General features: G+C 42.9%; 1 protein-coding gene across 1 annotated transcript in view; it reads left to right on the plus strand.

Annotated features, from left to right (window-relative positions):
• The first annotated feature begins 443 nt into the window (after nucleotides 1–443).
• Nucleotides 444–19,743, plus strand: part of PCSK1 (proprotein convertase subtilisin/kexin type 1) — a 63,772-nt gene continuing 44,472 nt past the window's right edge. The window contains exon 1 of the mRNA XM_083151754.1: nucleotides 444–1,000. Coding sequence (XP_083007880.1) covers nucleotides 818–1,000 — 183 coding nt within the window. The 5' untranslated portion in view covers nucleotides 444–817. The remainder of the gene's footprint in view (nucleotides 1,001–19,743) is intronic.

The raw sequence follows: 19,743 nt of genomic DNA on the forward strand, positions 1-19,743 counted from the left end.
ACATTAACCAGAACACGCACAATAGGTATGCATGGATGTAGATCTTTGCATATGATAAATAAATAACAATAAATACACTCCATCTCCTGGAGCTGTTATAATGCTTATAATGGTTATAATGGTGCAATGCATTGCATTCATGTTATTAACACGTTAATACGACGGTGAGAGGACAGACAGCTGTTGAAATCATACTGTATGTACATGAGATTCAACATGTTATGCAAACTACGGCATATATATATATATATATATATATATATGTATATATATATATATGTATATATATATATATATATATACACACACACACACACACACCTGTAGAGAACCCCAGTGCTTGCTGTGCCAGTGCACAGTGCAGGCAGCTGAGCAGTGCAGGCAGCTGATCTATGCCTTGTTGTGTGAGCATGACATGATATTGCCTTTTCTCTCGCTCACTGTGGGCGTCTCCGTGTCTCATTACACGGGCTGATCTCTCCGTGGGCAGTGGTACTATGCGAATCGCTGCTTCCTATTTTAGCTTTCTCCTCCCTTGGGAACACCGTACAGATTTAAGACGCTGCAAGTCTGCTTGACGTACTTCTGACGTGTAAATACTCATTTCCATTGACTGTGGAGAACGGCTCTTTGGGGTTTTTATTTTATTTTCCAGCCATACTCTCCTCCAGAAGACCTGTTCCAGATATCTGCTCACAGGGAAGCAAGGCAACAGCAGAGGGATTTCTTTTATTTATTTAAAACTAAATATATATATTTTTTCTAGGACAGATATACTGTTTGCACACTGTTGATATTATACAGATAACGTGTTGCAATGGAAGGAGGACGCTGGTCTTACAAATACATTGCTCTAGTATCTGTCTTCTGCTTATGCTGCCTAGTATTTGTGACTGGCATAGAAAGGCGATATGTGAATGAATGGGCTGTAGAGATCCCGGGGGGTCCGGATGAGGCAGAGTTATTAGCACTGGAACATGGCTATAAATTACTTGGCCAGGTGAGTTTTACCTTTTATTATTAAGATGTTAATGCATCTAATCTATCTATCTATCTATCTATCTATCTATCTATCTATCTATCTATCTATCTATCTATCTATCTATCTATAGTAAATACACAAACATATAAAAAACATGTTACATTTCAAATGCTGAATGCACCCTTAGCATGTGCAGCAGACTCTGTGTAATTGTATTACTGTACTCATTTATAATATAATGCTAATACAGACCTGAGGCTCTGTCATCTCTTTCTATTGTCCTATTGTGTTTATGTTTCTGCAGTTTGTAGTATATGGATTGTAAAGCCACTGTATACACTGTATAGCTTACAGTATGATGTACTGTAGGTTTGTTTATGTCTGCAGTAGGCAATACCGTATATACTTGCTGATACAGTGATGCATGTTGAGTATATTATGTATTATTTCACCTGGAGGTTGGAAGGGGTTAATTATGAACAAATACCTTGCTGTTTAAAGTGTAGGACTTATTGTTTAATCTGTTCCAGTATATTGTGATGGTTTCATTATTACCGTCAATATTTGTGGAAAAGATTTTAGAGACTTCGACTTAATGTTGTTGAATTAAAAGATGCTCCTACTGTATTAATTGGGGGTCTTTTAATGATCTGTGTGGTAGGAGAGCAGACAGGTGGTGTCAAAACTCCCCATACTGACCATCGGTGGTGGATAGAATGACAGTATCAGAGCACAAGCCCTCCCCTTACACCGAGACACTTGTCACTTTCATTAAGGTTAATCTGCAGCATCTGTATCCAGCTCACAGTATTTTCCATATTCAATATGGCTGTGCTTGTTACCAGCTCATGCTTGTCTAAGCCACTGAACCATGTCGCACATCTGTAACAGCTACAGCTGTGCGAGGCCTGTCCCCTGCTCTTACATGGAGGGATAATAAACGGCTTCAGCTAAATACATGGCTTACCCCTATTTATAATAGATAAAACAATTATTGAGATACTGTTGGTCAACATCTTTATATAAAAGTGTACTGCATGTTTGTATTGTCATCCAAGTGACAGATAAATGTAGCATAGGTCGGTGTAAAACACTTTAAATCAGGGAAATACTCCATATATCCTATATACTGTACTTCTAGTACCCAACAGATAAAAACCCACTAGCACTGAAGAAAGTGAGGAGTAGTTCTTAGGAAGAGCTTACAGCAAGCAGCTTAGCTAGTTTTAGTTTACAACAATGGACATTATTGGCAATATCTCTGAGATACTTTGGAATAATACAAATCACATTAATAGTAAATATATACATTTGTTTTTAAAGAGCTTGTCTCTGCAAAGGTTATATTACAACTATTACACTACTAAATATATTGATTTGTTGATACAAATGGCACAGATATGCTCAGATAAAGCCAGGGCTGGCACTAATCCTCTATGGTGCCCCCAGTCCATCAGAACTGGTAGGGATGGCAGCCTCTCTGTTGCTGGAGTTGGGTGGCACTTGGCTTTGACCTTATAGCCATTTATGGATGATACCAGCAAAAAGCCAGTATCACTGGAATTTATAAGGCCGGACATCTGAGATATCTGCTGTGGAACTTTTGTATTAATTTGAAAAAGGGCAGCTACTGTATAATGTGAACTTTACACAGCTCTGGAAAGCATCGTTTTGTAGAATTGGACCCCAATTGCTAATGTCATCTTTTGAAGGCAATAATCATCAGGGCCCCATTAAAGGTCCCAGGATAATGAACATGTAGCTCCCCTTTATGCTGGTAAAAACACGTGTATGAGAACTCAGGGGTAGATTTATTACGCTCGGTGAAGTGATAAAATGTCTGGTTTTTAATCACTGGCCAATCAGCTGCTAACTGTGAAGTTACAGACTTGTTTTGAAGAATGACAGGTAGGAGCTGATTGGCCGGTGATAAAAAACAGACATTTTATCACTTCACCGAGCGTAATAAATCTACCCCTCAGAGTCTTGCCAGTCATATTGCCGTGTGCATGTAATGAAGGTTATACAACTGGCATGTAGGATCTATTGCTTGTGGTGTGTGATGGAGACTTTGGCTTTAGGCTGCCCAGCTGGCGCTGTAGCATAATGTACATAAAGTTATGGTTCCATCAGTAAGTTACATTGGCACAGACATCTGGCAGTCACCTTAAGAACTTTACAACCCCCACAGTCCATGCCTATGGGCTACATTATGCACTACTTTTTTAGGAGTGGAATCTTTAGGACCCCTCCCCAGTAATCTCCACTAGGACACACACAGTCTGCTCACCGCACATATGCAATAGCGTGACAAGATCCACACCCAGAGGGAAAGTGATCACATTTAGGGTCACATTACTGCTTATACAGATGGAGCGTCTGCCATCCTTGGCTGGCGCTCGCCAGATCCCTTGCACTGGCGAGCGCCGGCGATAGAGACTGGGACGCGCGTGCGTCTCACAGGCACGTGCTTCCCAGTATCACGGCCCGTCTCCACTTCAGGGAGATGCTGCCCAGTTCGGGGGGTTGGGCGGCAAGGGGGACCAGTGGGGGAGGCGGTGGCAATGTGTGCATAAGTAAAATGCTAGTTCAGTATTAAACAGTATAACTAACCGTGTTGTGTAATTATTTATTGTAGATGTATTTTACATACTGTAGTTCTGGCAGCAGATTGTTTAATCTGTCTTACACATGAATGCACTTTAAATGCTAAGTGAAGAGTAATAGTAGGAAAGAGAAAATTTACTTTATGGCACTAGCAAAAAGACAAGTATAATCTATTGTGTGATTAGACAATGGAAACTGATTAGCAGGTGGCTTTGTACTGAAAAATCATTAGACTCAGGAATTGAAACTAATGTCATACAGTGCAGAAGCTTGGCTTACCCTATGGGAATAGTGTGCTGTTACCACAAATGTTCCTGAGCAACCCGTTATGTAACTACAAGTTTCAGCATGCTCTTCCATCCTATACTATCCTCATACCTCCCAACTTTTGCAGCTCAGCAGTCGGGACGCTGCTGCTGCGCGCCGGAGGCGTTCCAAAATTTTCGGGGCGTGGCCTAATTTGGGGGCGTGGTCTATACTCACGGCTCTCCCGCGAGGCCACGCCCCCATTTTGTCGCTATGGGGGCATGACCCAGAGGCTCTGTGAGCCTCTAGCCATGCCCCCAGCCCCCTGGCTGTGGGAAAAGACGCTGTGCGCATGCGCACAGCGTTTATTCCCCGCTGCTTAGCAGCTGATAGGGGGGACTCCCAACAGCCCCCCCACACCGCGGGACACTGCCGCCCGCGGGTGGGACAGCGGGACAGGCCCTGACAATCGGGACTGTCCCACTAAAATCGGGACTGTTGGGAGGTATGTATCCTTGTTCCTAAAGGTTGTCTCACAAAGCATACTACTGTACATTATGCATACACTGAAATGGACAAAACCATGTGCACAGCAGGGGGGGGGGGGGCAGATGTAACATGTGCAGAGATATTTAGATTGGGTGAGGTATTTTGTTTCTGTGCAGGGAAAATACTGACTGCTTTATTTTTACACTGCAACATAGATCTCACTTTGAAGTAAAACCGCACACAAATCTAATTCTCTCTGCACAAGTAACATCTAAGAATACAAAATAATATAAAAGATACATTTATGTGTGAAATTAAATCACACACAAATTTACATTTATGAGAGAGCGCCACACAGCTGAGTATAATTAATCAATTTATTTTGTTATTAGCATATTAATCAATTTATTCAGGCTGCTTTATTTTTACATTGCAGTTTAGATTTCAGTTTGAGCACACACCACCCAAATGTAATTCTCTCTGCACGTTACATCAGCCCACCTGCAGTGCACATGTTTTTTTCCATTAAAGTTTGCTTTTTGCAAACCAACCCGAATTACCTGCAATATGTATTTTATTGTGGTTATTTACAAACCAGAAATAAGATGGATGGACAATACACATCTGTAGGTGCTTATAGGTCTATATTTTTTTTAATAACTTTTTATTGAATTATTGCATTGCAATGTTATAACTAGAGACAGGATTATATGCAACATAAAAAGCTTGAAATATGCATGCAAATATGCATGAAAAATACTTAAAATATGCATGAAAAGTGTTAAAATATGCTACATGAAATAATAAAAAAAGTAATTTTTAACTTATTTATTTAAAAATCAGCATACAATTAGTTGCAAATAAACCTCAAAAATAGACTACATACATCAGACTGCAGCATCCAAACCTCTTTTTGCATCAACTACACAGACCCTCATCTCCAGCGCCGATGGATCAAATGTCAGCATAGCGCGTGAGGGCGGCGCAGTGGAAGGCTTCCTCCCCTGTGCCGCATACTCACTGTGACACTGCATTTCCTCCGCGCCGTGTGATGTCACAACCCTTCCACCTGCCTCCTCTGCTGCAGAAGTCTGTCTCTTGGTGTAAAGTCCCAGGCCAGGCAAAGGTTTAGGAGCTTCGTAATGGCATCCGCCCTGACTGACTTTTATCAACATGGATTGGCAGCCTAGAGCAGTGTCAGACATAGTGTACATCCAAGGTTCCCCACACTGCGCACATATTGCCCCAGCCTGCACACTCTACCACTACCTGCCCAGCAGCAGCAGGGAAAGCAGTGCTGAGACTCACGGGTGAGAAGGGGGCGGGGCCTAAAATATGCACCATCACTAGATTTTAGGTAAAATATGCAATAACCAGTGAGATTTGGCAAAATATGCAAATGCATATGCAAATATGCAAATGCATATAATCCTGTCTCTAGTTATAACAATATCATATAAATTGTTTTCAGAATATAACAAATTGTTAAGGTGATACATTGGTTGAATATGATTAAATAGACAAGAGATTTATCTTTTTAAAAATAGAAGTCCACAACGCTCCTCATATCAATTTTTGTAATAGTTCCTGTCAAACTTCTTGTTGTAGTTCTTGGTGGAAATGTAAGTGGTTCAAAGAAAATAACAACACTTATCCTACTAATACCATTACCATTATATAACTCCCCTTTATTCATTTCAGCTTTATCATTTTAACCTAATATACTGCAAGGTTCAGTCTCATTTTAGTTTTAAATTATTAATGAGTAAAGGGGCATACGCAATAGATGATATATAAACAATATGCATGATTACGACATATTGTAATGACATTGGGCCTTATTCTGGTTGGAGCGGCCGGGCCGTACGCGGACGTCCCGGGATTTTTTATGATCTGCGCATGCGTACATTCGCTACTGCGCAGGCGCGACCACTCACCAACGCTTACGGACGGGTCTCTACGTGCGAAAAAACCTGTACGCGAGTGTACGGGTATTGGGGGCGGCATAGGGGCGTGAAGAGGGGTGCGGCCGAAATAATGAGGGAAAATGGGCGTAAATATGGGCGTACACGGGGGTGTGCACCAAAAATGAGCGGTGCTACTACCGCACGATCGACTAAAGCACCGTTCATTTCGGACACAAAACAGGCGGCCGCCAACCGCCATCTCAAACCACCCCTACAGATACCGCATGCCAGCGTGCGCCTGGGTTAGCTAATTTACGCGGATTACTACTCAAACACATACACCTGAATGTAATAAGCAATGCTGCAGTCTATTAAGTCCAAACCATGATTTCACTACCTGCAAGCCACACACAGCACTCAAACACATTGGAAGGTTATCTTTCTATACTTCTCCACATTTAAAGGTTTGTTTAATTTAAGGTAAGAATCTTTGTAAGACCTGCTTATATATGCTAAGGTAGGTATTTGTTAAACAGGTCGACACATTCACTACGTGCTTTCATAGACTTTACACAGTAGCACACTCAATCTACACAAGTCGACATGTGTCAACGTGTTCACTCTAATACAAACATAGGTTTTGTATTTATGATACAATAACATAAACCACATCTAACACCTACAAAGGATGTTTCAGCAATGTTTTAAGCCCATGGCCACTATTTTGCACATTAATTAATTCAATCAATTAATTAATTTTCATAATTATAGTTGAAAGGCAACATTTGCAGGTCCATATATATGAAGGGTATGTCAGCGTACACGGACGTACGCTCACTCTCACGAGCGGTGACATAAGCTGACTTTTCTATTGAAAACAATAGGGACCCGTCCGTGCAAGCTGGCGTACGCTCAGATAGCCGCAAGAAGTCGGTGGGAAGACGGCCGAGAGACGTCCGTAAACGGTGGTGTACGCTCAATTGTACGCCAGTTGTCGGAGTGTAAGGGCTGGTCCGTCCGCGTACGTTGCCGTACGCTCATTTGTACGCCACTCCCCTTCTACGTTGTTTCTGCCCGTACGTATGCGGCTGTGTTGTGGGTGGACTTAACCCCAACGGCCGCGTGCGGCTAGCGTACGTTAATAGCGAACGTACGCACGTTTGGCCGCTCCAACCAGAATAAGGCCCATTATCTTTTATATCTTATAGTGTGTACGCACTATGGCGTTTATTCAGTATAGAACGCAGAAGTGACAAAATGGCACATAGCTGATTTGTTTTGCATATGTGCAGCGCCTACAGTACACGTGCGTGGTGTGTCGAAGTGCCATTACATCTCTGATTGCACTTTAAATGACAGCGGTGGTCGTCAAAGTGATGGCAATAGGGACTTTTACGAGGCACAGTCCGGACAACACAGGCGTGTCCGGACTGATCAAGCGTGTCGTACAAGATGTTGTTGGGTACACATATCATCTAATGCATAACCAGCTTAAGAGTAAATTGGGGATGTCTTTAATACATGTGGAGCTTTTTGGGGAAATGTATCAAACCTGCTAAAGAGTTGAAATGAGGGTACTTGTGTATTATAGCGGCGCCCATCGCATCGTATACCATAAGGCATACAATGGTATGCGATATCGCGCGATGTTGTACAATGGCATACAATTTTAAAATTGTATGACATTGTATATGGCATAGAATGCCATACAATGCGATGGGATGCGATTATAAATTGTATAAGCACTCTAATGGGTGCTTACAATGTTAAATGCACCCTAATGGATGCTTACAATGTTAAAATGCACCCCCACGCCACCCCCCACTATAAACATGAACCCGAAGCGTGGCGAGCGTAGCGAGCCCGCGAGGGGCGTCGGTACGCATCCTACGACCTTTTCATACCCCCACTATCCACGTCAGCGCGGAGTTGATTTTATATAGTGTGGCGAGCGCAGCGTGCCACCGAGCCCGAAGCGTGGCGAGCGGCCGCTCATAACTTCACAATGTATACGGGTCCCCTCGCGAGGCTTCGCTGCGCTCGCCATGCTTCGGGCTCGGTGGCTCGCTGCGCTCGCCACACTATAAAAAACGCCTCCACGCCGACGTGGATAGTGGGGGTATGAAAAGGTCATAGGACGCGTACCGCCACCCCTCGCGGGCTCGCTTCGCTCGCCACGCTTCGGGTTCACGTTTATAGTGGGGGGTGGCGTGGGGGTGCATTTTACATTGTAAGCACCCATTAGGGTGCTTAAAATCACCCATTAGGGTGCTTGTACAATTTTTTATCGAATAGTCGTGTAAAATCGTGTCGCATCGCATCATATGCCATCAGTTGTATGGCATACGATGCGATGCGAAAACATCGCACGACCAACATCGGGGGCGCGGCTATAATACACAAGTACCGAAATGAGTAGTTCAGTTGTGAAAACCAAACACACACACACAGGGCAGCCGAGAGGAATGCCGGGCCCCGGTAAAATTTTGGGGGTGTGGCCTAAGTGTGGGAGGTGGTGTGGGCACCTCCCACACTTAGGCCACACCCCCAAAATGTTTAGAGGTGGGTAAAAGAAAACTCTAAAAACTGTAATCTCAGACGCAGCACACACCTACAGCATGTGCTGTGCTGACAGCAGGCTCAGCATGACCTCTCACGCTGTCAGTGAGACACTCATGCTGAGCCTGCTGTCAGAACAGCACATGCTGTAGAAGTGTGTGCTACTGGTGATACCCGGGAGGGACGGAGGGGGAAGGGAGGGGTCGAACCAGGGCCCCTGCGGGGCCCCTTCAGCAAGCCTGGGCCCGGGTAATTAGTACCTGTGTAGCACCCCAGAAAGAAATACTGGGACTGTTTTTTTGAAGCAATGTACAGGAATGTGTATGAATATATGTTGTTTTGTTATGGAAAACATCCATGTGCTTTATTTATGCTGCTGCCTCATTTCAGGGACACTCTGGGTACTGCAGAGGTTACCTTCTTCTCTCCTGTGTCCACATGTATAGCAGGCACTTCCTAGTGCACTGATTGGCTCAGGAAGCTGGCTACACATGCACAGGATGAGATGAGGAGTCTTTAGAAAGTGAAAGTAAGGAGAGGACTGAGTCAGCCAGCATATGGAGAGAGCATGGTTGCTGAGTGATAGCTGCTGGAGCAGTCAGCATTACAAGGAGCAAGGGCACTGAAGATAGCCAGAGCTGTAGAGAAAGACTTTGGGAGGCCCTGGAGGTTTATCTGACCCCTCCATAGCCACAGTGAGTGAAGCTATAAGGTACAGTAGTGCTGAGAGAAGATGAGCACCCTGGCTGCTGTGAGTAAGTAACCAGTGATGGCCAGGCATTTGTTTGTGATACAGACCCAGCATTAAAGACATTCCCAGTCAAGCAGCTGAATCAGCACTTACATGTGACTAGTCTGTATTTGGTCACCCAGCCTTTGCAAGATACTAAAGGTTGCATCTGCAGCATTTATTTGACTTTGCTTCTGTAGTTTGAGAATGCTGGAAGAGACTTTATACACTGTGTATATATACTTGAGATTGTGGCTGCAAAAGCAAGGATTCAGAGGCTTAATGACAGAGACTGCTTAACTGTCCAAGGGCTTCTTTAAAGAGACATACTGTACAGACTAATGCAGACTTCAGCACCTGTATTCTGTAAATGGTGTCAATTGCTATTATTGCTTGAAGAAGCTGAAATTGTAATAAACCCCCTTTATTTCACTGTCACCTGTTTAACTCCTGCCCCTCTGTGAAGAAATCTGAGTTGCCACTGACAACGTTCCTGAAAGGTAAATCTCTGTAACCTCAGCCCTGAGTGTTACACCTGCTCCCCCCCTCTCTCGGCTCCCCTGCACACACACAATTGAGTCCCGGCTCATGACATTTTTGGCGTCGGATCTCTGTTCTTGAAGTCCCTCCTCCTTAATTTAGGGTTCCATTTCACACTGGAAATTAATGTTATTGATGTTAATAATAATAATAATAATAATAATAATACTGTAGGACCAACAATTAATGCAAAACTGAACTAAAACACTTGATTTTTCCAATATCAAATAAAAACTGTCACACAGGGTTCAACAAACATTTCTACAAGTGGACAAAAAGAGAGGATTTCCATAGCAACCAGTCCGCTTTCACAGTCATACAGTTACCCTTCGTAAACTATAAAAGTGTACACAGAAATTCATTTTTCCACTTAAAGAGCACCTGGAAGGTACAAAGGGCACAGTGTAACCAGGGATGCACTGAGTCTGTGTAGTAGCTCTGGCATGCCCTGACAAGGGGGGTAGGAACACAGCTTCTGAGGGCATGCAATTGCAGAAGCAATGGGGGCATGTGTTTTGCAGGCACAACTCTTTTTTAACTACGCATACACTTCTTTCACAATGTGTGTGTGATTTTTTTTCATGCAAATTGGTCATGAAACTCCTGACAGCAAGGGGGCCAGGCCAGCATGTAGAAGTTGCTATGGTACAATAGGAACGTGCTGTTATTGTATTGATGAGAATTGTGGCCAGTATGGCTGACATACAATTGTAGAAGTGACGTCACACGCAGCTGCTGCAATGCGAAACGTGGTGGTGGTGCTCCTGTCTTCGCAGGTGTCAACCCTAATCGCTGCGAACGCAATTATATTGCAATCGCAGGGCGGGCCTTTTCATGCTAGCCAGCCTTGCCCTGTGTTGGGCAGCCTCCTGTATGCTAATACATGCAAGCACAGTTCTGCTGAATTAGCCCCTTTTTCCACATTTAGTATGTTCAATACGTCAACAGTGAATATGTGTACACCAGCATGCATACACAGTTTAATGTTAATGGCACTGCAGCATTTTGCTGTCCTCGTATTCAGAGGCATATGTCTACCCTCAAATAGTCCCACATAGCCCTATTTGGTGCTATTTCTGCTAACAGTGGGGCTTACTGAATTATATATAAATGCTAAATTCAGGAAAAAGTACAAAGCCCGGAATGACCCCTACACTTGGCGGAGCATCTAAATTACGACAACTGTCTCATGCTACATGGCGCAGAAAGAATGAGTTTATGAGGACACATCTACATTGACTATTGACCTGATTGGTTAATTCATATACTACACCCATTTATATCAATACAATTAATATAATGCAACTGTGATGTAAAGCAAGTTTATTGTGACTGTATACTGTTCCTACTACTTTGTATGGGAACAGGAAGTCTTCCAGTATATTTTATGCTACCCAAACTGGCATTCACCCAACCCCGGCCTTAGCTGCTGTGTCTTTGGGATTATTTTGCTTCTCCTGCTTCGTGGTCTTTTTTAGACCTATCAGTCCAGATCTGCAAGTATTGACAATTACCTGGCTATTGTATCCCTGTCTATTGATCTGCTAGTTATTTTGAAATGTAAATGGCAAATAAATTCCTGTTCTTCAATGAATAACTTGCCCATAGCAACTTCCAACGTTAAATAGAACTCCCATGTTAGCAATTTTCCCCACAGAGCATTTTTAAATACTTTTTTGCCCCATATTGTTGCACTTAGCAAATTCCCATGAGAGGGAGTGTTTTTCTGGGTCCTCGAAAACTGGCTTGAACTTGGCATAAGCTAACAATTGTCTACACCAAATACTACACCAAATACTGTAGTTTTATTACTTGACTTGCAATTATGTAATCTTGGCATTCAGAAGTAGTGAAGTGTTTGCATTTGCATGCATTTATCAACTGCCAGAAATTACGACCGTATTTTTATATTGTTTGCGTTACACATCATTTATATCCATAAGAACATTCAATATTCAATATTTATTGTTTTCAGAACAGTTTCTTTGAATTCTATTTCATTGCATTCATAAAAGTCACTTTAACATTATATTTACACTTGATAAAACCTTAAAAAAAAGTGTGGTCAATGTAACAATGTAACAGCCCTGTCTTTATTTACTAAGCTGGCTCTGTTCTTGTGGACACATTAAAATATTTATTAGCAAAGAGGTTTTCTCACCAACAGTAACTGACTATAATTCTTCCCCCTAGTACAAGTAGAACTACTGTAGAGGGGTGTGGTATAGGAGCCCAACAGTCATTAGTCAAACTCAGACAGCGGGGGGAGCGCAACGAAGTTGCGCTCGCAACACTGCGGGCACAGTGGCATGCTACGCTCAACACCTATTCTGTTCTCCCTCTATGGGGGTCGTGGACCCCCACAAGGGAGAATAGCCGGTGGCCGCCGGTTTTAACAGTCGGTATCCCGACTCTATAACAAGTGAAAGTCTTTGGGTGCAGCAAAAAACTTGTACCTACCCTGGACATTAATGTACTCATTGCTGTTTTTATACACTGGATACTGTTTTAAATACAGTATTAGTATCTAACACAATAGATGGTCTATAGTATAGGCTGTATCAAATTTTTTTTTATAATAAATAAAGTAGTTGGTCTTTTCCTGAAAATCCCATAATAAAAAAAAATAAAAAAAAACATGACAGAACCTGTAGTGCAAAAGTGCACTTTCAAAGCACACATTCTTCCACCTCATGGTAATGCTCCTGTCTCTTCTTCCTGGCAGCTACTCTCTGGTCCAGACTTTGTAGAAGCAGCTGATGCCCCTGGGAATGTGTAGCTGCTTTGCGCTACCCCATTTAAACTGGAAGCAGCTCTAGCAATCTTATTATATATTACTGCTATTGTGCTCATAATTTTCTGGCCAAGAGGAAGTTGGTTTCTGGGCAGCTAGAAATGCCCCCTGTGTTTGTCTATATCTATGATCAACACCCATGTAGTCTTGAAAAAGGTCTGCCATGAACCAAAATGCCAATATGCACTACAGTATATCTGTAAGCATTCTTTTTTTTAACTATATATAGTCAGTCTAAACATCAATTATTACACATTTATTAGTAAGATAGTATGGGGGTTATTCAGACCTTAGTGCCGCTCAATCAGATAGCCGCCTCCTCGCCAGAGTGAAAACCCGCCCTGTACAAGTCTGCGTAAATATCTATGATCTTTGTACAGCTGCAGATTCATTTGCAAATCACTCAAATGATTTTTCCAGTGGGTGCAGTCTGTGCGTAACCCTGACCCTTCAACAACTCTGCAATATATACAGGCTGATTGAACGCCAAGCTGGCCTCACATGCCCTCCCTAAAAATGACAGGGGGTGCCAGGGGTGCAGCTGTCCCGGGCCCTGGCCTCTGGGGGTGCCTGGGCAGCTGCTCACAGTGGCACGGCACCCCCCCCCCACACCCGCAAAATGTATCCCCCATCTGGCGGCCAGGCACGCACAATACACAGTGCAGCCTGCAGAGCGCCGAGCCTAGGATACAGAGGTGATCGGCGCTCCGACATGAAGGAGGGAGAAGATGCTGCAAAGATGTTGAAGCCAGGGAGATGTTGCGCTGCTGGTAAGTAATAGTAATTGAAGGGGGGGGAGGTGGGGTGCCGGCGCACGTGAGGGGGAGGCGCACGCGAGGGGGGAGTGCTGGAGTGCGAGGGGGGGTGCCGCTGGGAGCCCGCGCTGAAGGTCAGTCCCGGGCCCCAACATTAATAGTGGCGGCCCTGTTGGCACACAAGCATTTTTGCTGACACACCCCGGGAACGTGCGGTTACCACCAGGGCCGTTTCTAGACAATTTAGCTCCCAGGGCAAAGGAATAAAAATGCGCCCCCCCCCAAAAAAAAGTTAACACGACATAGAAGAAATTGCGCGCGCCGCAGGTGCGCGCGCCAAAATAGGGGCGTGGTTTATTTTTCAAATGGGCGTGGCTTAATATAAGGGCGTGGTCTAGCAGGAAAACAATTACCTTACAACTCACCTTTGCAACCTGCATGTCCAGACATTGGTTACCGCAGGAATTGTCATTGTACTCCCGCACTTTAGTTGGCCGGCTGAAGGCCACACAGTGACATAAAAATATAAAGGCCCACACAGTGACCTAGTACGCCTCACAGATCAAGGCCAAACAACCTAGTACGCCTCACAGGTCAAGGCCAAACAATGACAGGTTACTTGAATCATTATACACTATTTATCCATGACGCCGCACACCGTGATGACAATTACACATTGTCGCACACCGTGATGACAATTACACATTATGTCGCACACCGCGATGACAATTACACATTACGCCGCACACCATGATGACAATTACACATTATGATGCCTGTTACACCCCACACTGTGATGGCAATTACACAATACTCCCCACACCGTAATGCCTATTACACATTATGCCCCACACGCCGCTGCCGCACAACTCATGCCGTTTATTAATATGCCCCCACAGTGCCACACATATGCCCCCACAGTGCCACACATATGCCCCCACAGTGCCACATATATATGCCCCCACAGTGCCACATATATATGCCCCCATAGTGCCAAATATGCCCCTAGTGCCAGATATGTCACCAGTGCCAGATATGCCCCCACAGTGACACACATTTGCCCCCACAGTGACACACATATGCCCCCACAGTGACACACATATGCCCATACAGTGCCAGATATGCCCCCACAATGCCACATATATATCCCCCACAGTGTCAAATATGCCCCTAGTGCCACAGATATGTCCCCAGTGCCACACATATGCCCCCACAGTGCCAGATATGCCCCTACAGTGCCACAGATATGCCCCTACAGTGCCACAGATATGCCCCCAAAGTGCCACATATATGCCCCCAAAGTGCCACATATATGCCCCCAAAGTGCCAGCAGCACAACTCACTCTCTCTCTCTCTCTCTCTGGGTCTCCCCCTCCAGTCCCCCGCTTCTGCATGCTGCTGCTGCTGCTTTCGATGTGTCCCTGAGCTGGCAGCCATTCATACCTCGCGGGCTGGCTCCTGATTGGCTGCCAGCCCGCGAGGTCCTCTGATTGGCTGCCAGCCCAATGACACAGCGAGCGAGGGGAAGGAGAGACGCGCTGCGCTCTCCTCCCCTGGGGCTCAACTGTGCGTCTATTCGTTGCGGGGGGGGGGGGCGGGGGGACGGGAAGGGACTTGGAGGAGGCGGCGGAGGGGGAGACTTGGAGGCGGAGGCGGCGGGGGAGACTTGGAGGCGGCGCCGCGGCAGCGGCGTTGTGGGGAGCTGAGAGCTCAGCTGCCGGCCGGGCGCCCTGGCTGTGTTACAGGTGGACAAGCCGTGCGGCGCCCCGGGCTGCTGCACGGCTTGTCCGCCTGTAGAAACGGCCCTGGTTACCACCCACAAACAGTAACTTCCTGTCAGTCAAACTGTGGGCAGAAAAAAATGCTGAATTTTGTCTCTGTTTGGTGACACTTATCCATACTGTGATCCGTATGCAGGCAGAGTCATTCAGTAATCGATGAACATACAAATTTGCAGAGCAGCAATCAGGTCTGAATAACCCACTAAGGTTCTAGATCAGATTTTGTCTGCTTTTCACTTTGCTTTTCTACTGTGGTTGGACTACACTTTTTGTTTGTTTGCTTGATTCTCTTGTCAACACAGACTGAATATTATATGACCTGCAGCGGAAAGACGCGGTAATGTGGTGAACAGGATCAGGATTTCTCAGACCTGAACAATATTCTAAATGTACTGTACATCCCAAACACTATATGGACTAGGAATGTGTCACTGCTTGCTGAAGCTGTTAGCAGATTGTGAAAGTATCCTCTATGGCAAAACTAAATAATGTAAAACCATAAATGAGCCCCTGTTACATAGTTCATCAAAAAAATATATAAAAATAAATAAAATAATTACAGATAAAGACAATTCCAAGGTTTATTTTTTTAACTTACAAAGTTATGTAACAGAGCTATTGCATATCCTCCCTATTCTTTTTCCTGTACAATACGTTGAGTGATTACATAATCCCCAGCAGCTATTGCAGTGCCATGATTTTTTGCTTGTGCACGTGTCCTCTTCCCGAATATCAATGGGAAGATAGCGCCGCAGGTATAAGTTGCAGGAGTTATATAAGTTACTGATCTCCCACCCCCTCCAAATATCTGGCGGTCTTCTTTGTAGTGGGTCTGCAAAGAAATATATATATATTTATTTGCAAAGGGGGTGTTAGTAACGTGCCTCAATTATGCCACACCCCCTATACAATATTTGAGTTCGGCACACCTTTTTAAGGCTCTGGTAGTAATATATCATTTGAGTGCAAAGTTTGGATCTGATTCATAGAGGAGGGGCCAACAGTCAGTTGGGCCAACAAGAACGTTTCACTATATACCTGTGGGCCATTCCAACCTTATACCCAAGCCCAGCCCCAGGGAGAATTGCAGAGACTTCAGGTAGTTGAGAATATTAAGCACTATTTTAGTAAACTGCCCAAAGCACCCAAGTGGGATAACTTTTTGCAAAAAAGGGTGAGACAGGGCAGGGACAGCGCTTCTTTGTGTCATCATGGCACACCATTGTTGAGTTATGACACAAACTACTGCAGTCTATACTGGTAAAGCAGCCATGTTGATGTTCATCTTGTTGTCCCATCCCCCTTGCTGATCCAGAATGGATATCTTAAAAAGTAGATGTATATATTTATTATCAATTAACAGTTATTTAATACAGTAGAGTGCACATATTAGCACTTTACAGAGAATATGTAAGTAATTTACATCAGTCCCCACCCCAGTGGAGCTTTCAATCTATCTTTCCTACACATGGACAAACATAGAAAACTATGGTTAATGTTTTTCTATGTGTGTATAAAAGATGCATGTATGATATGGTTACTTTAAGAAGGTGCATTTTTACTCTACATTAGTGTGTATTTTATCAATATATAATGTGCTAGGACCATTATGGAATCCATAGGCCAGATGCACTAAGCTTAAAAAGTGATAAACAGCCAGCCAATCAGCTCCTACCTGCCATGTCACAGACTCTTTCAAAAATGTGAGGCAGGAGCTGATTGGTTGGTTGTTTATCACTCTCCATTTTATCACTTTGAAAGCTTTGTGCATCTGGCCCCATATTCCATCTGTTGTTGCTCCCAAGTAATCTTAATTTGCTTAAAAATTTCTGGTTTTGTATTGATTTGTCCCTTAAATATTGAATCCATAACATAATTGGGGGTTATTAGTTCAGAAAATAAACATATAGCAAGCAATCAACAATTATCTTTGATCAGTTTAACACAAGTAAGACCATAAATGCAATGTCCAATTTAAAGTACTAAATAAATGCAGCATAAAGTATTTATTGTTCTGCTTTGTGCTGTCACCAGTCCTTCTTAGACAATCTGTTTAATGCTGACACGTTTGAAAAAGCTCTGTAGAGTATTATGTTAATGGATATATAAGTAAGGATATATAAGTAAGATTATGAATCCAGCTCAGGGGGGAGCATAACCTACCAGTTCCAGTAAAATAGCAATGACTATATATAAATACATTTTTTTGTTCTTTCCTACAGTCTAGCATGAGTCAGAGAGGTACTGACAAGCAGTCATTGTGTAGAAATGTACCTTATCCGCTAAACTGCTCAAGCCCATGACGTCAATGTAGCTGGGAAAGTGTAATTGTTTTAATGTAAATAGGAGGCAGTATCTCTTTGTGTAGAGAGAGAGCATACTGTATAATTTATTACCATTCACTGCCTTTGGCTACTGAAAGGATGGACCCACAGGTACAGCTAGCGATACCATGTAGCTAATATCTCATCACATATAATTCACTTGCTCAACATATTACATGTATCAGCAACTTAATCACAGCATATATTAAATAGTTACGATAGGAAGCAGTGTATTTCCAGTGTATTATTTTTCTGATCTAAATAAGAATTTTTAATAGTTATTATGCAATAATATTTGTCGTATGCATTATGAAACTTGATTTAATTTGTAACATCGGAAACAAAAGCAGAGAATTAATAAGTAACACAAGTTGATGCCAATATACTTTTACAGGGCTCATTTAGAGGTGGGCGCATGTATTCTCATAATAACCATATGTTCAAAGGTAAATGTACACAATTTTTTTTTATATATGACAGTCATATCTCAAGATGTTTCCAGTAGAAAGACAGTAACACCCGCACCAGGTGTATATGAAGGGCCAAAGGGTGGATCGATGGGGCCAGTTGCAGTAGACTTGCACAATATTTCAGGTAGTGGGGAGTGCCAATTGATTTTCGGGAGCCTATCGGCTGTCACAGCTATCGGCTGGATAGCCAATAAGATCCTGCTTTGAGATCCAAGTAAATCTGAGTAAAAGAAACCTGCATTCTCTAGACTCCATGCTGCTGACCATCAGGCTGATGACTTTTCTAATCTCATTCAGTGATTCAAGGAGTCTGAAAAATCTGTTGAATTGTCTGTTATTTTAGACTCCTCCCATCATTTTGTGCCTCCACAATGCTGCCATGTATGTGCTGTCTGGGGACTGCACATGTGATGTGATGACCTTCTGCAGTAACTTGCTGGGGTCCTGTAATTACTTTTATTGTCTGAAGGGGTCCCTGCTCTAGAAAAACAAAAACAAATATGGCACTCACCAGACTTTAAACAATTAGAGGGTAGAGCTCTCTCACAATACAGATGTGTCCACATACATCTTGGCTATTTTTCTCAGTTTGGCACAACATGTAAGACACAGCTTTGCTGTTTTTCCAGATGTAGCAAGTAGATGGATTCTAAAAAAAACTTGCTGCAGTAGAATTTGTATAAAGTCAGTGATTAGAGAAGCAAATTTTTAGAAAAGTCTGACTATTGCAGCGTTGAATGGCACAATAAAACAAAAATGTATGTGGACACATCTATAGAAGGGAGCAATTCTATAAAATAGTCCTTTAATCATTTATTTCACAGTGAAACACAAACATATACAGGTTGAGTATCCCTTATCCTAGTGGTCCCTTATCCAAAACGCTCGGGACCAGAAGAATTTTGGATACCGTATTATTCAGTATTTTGGTATATTTTTATATTTCAATGGGGTATCTTGAGGTATCTTGCATTTATGTTGTATAAACACATCAAACACATGAAATACACATATATTTTATTTGAATAAAACAAGGTTTCAAAATATAAAACAAAGTTTGTGTCCAATCTCAGGTAATGAATTTAAATGGCAAGCAATCATTTTCATGCACATATATAGTGCCGGTTATATATCATATCCCCAGTAGGGCTGTTACATATGTCCCCAGTTGTGCTTTTAGCAAAAAAATATATTTTTTCACTTTCTGGAATGTATGGTTTCATGAATAAACCCTCTCAGATCTGATGGTTTCCTCTTACAATATGCATGTATTGTACTTGGCTAGGTAAAATAAACATTAGTTAAAATAATGTATATACATGTGTAACTCTTCCCAAAGCTAAACTAAATGAGACTAAAATTCTTACCACTAGTACTATCCTTTTTCATTAATAAATATTTATTGGTACAGGTTGACTATCCCTTATTCAAATATCCGTTATCCAAATTATTCTGTGCTATACTGTATATTCTTTGCAGTAGACTTTCTAATTCTTAAAATGAAAAGCATTAGTGTTCCCCTAAAAGATAGCAGGCCGATATGCAGGGCAAATGTATGA

Source organism: Crinia signifera, chromosome 1 (genome assembly GCF_055691185.1).
Source record: "Crinia signifera chromosome 1, ASM5569118v1, whole genome shotgun sequence".
NCBI classification, from domain to species: domain Eukaryota; kingdom Metazoa; phylum Chordata; class Amphibia; order Anura; family Myobatrachidae; genus Crinia; species Crinia signifera.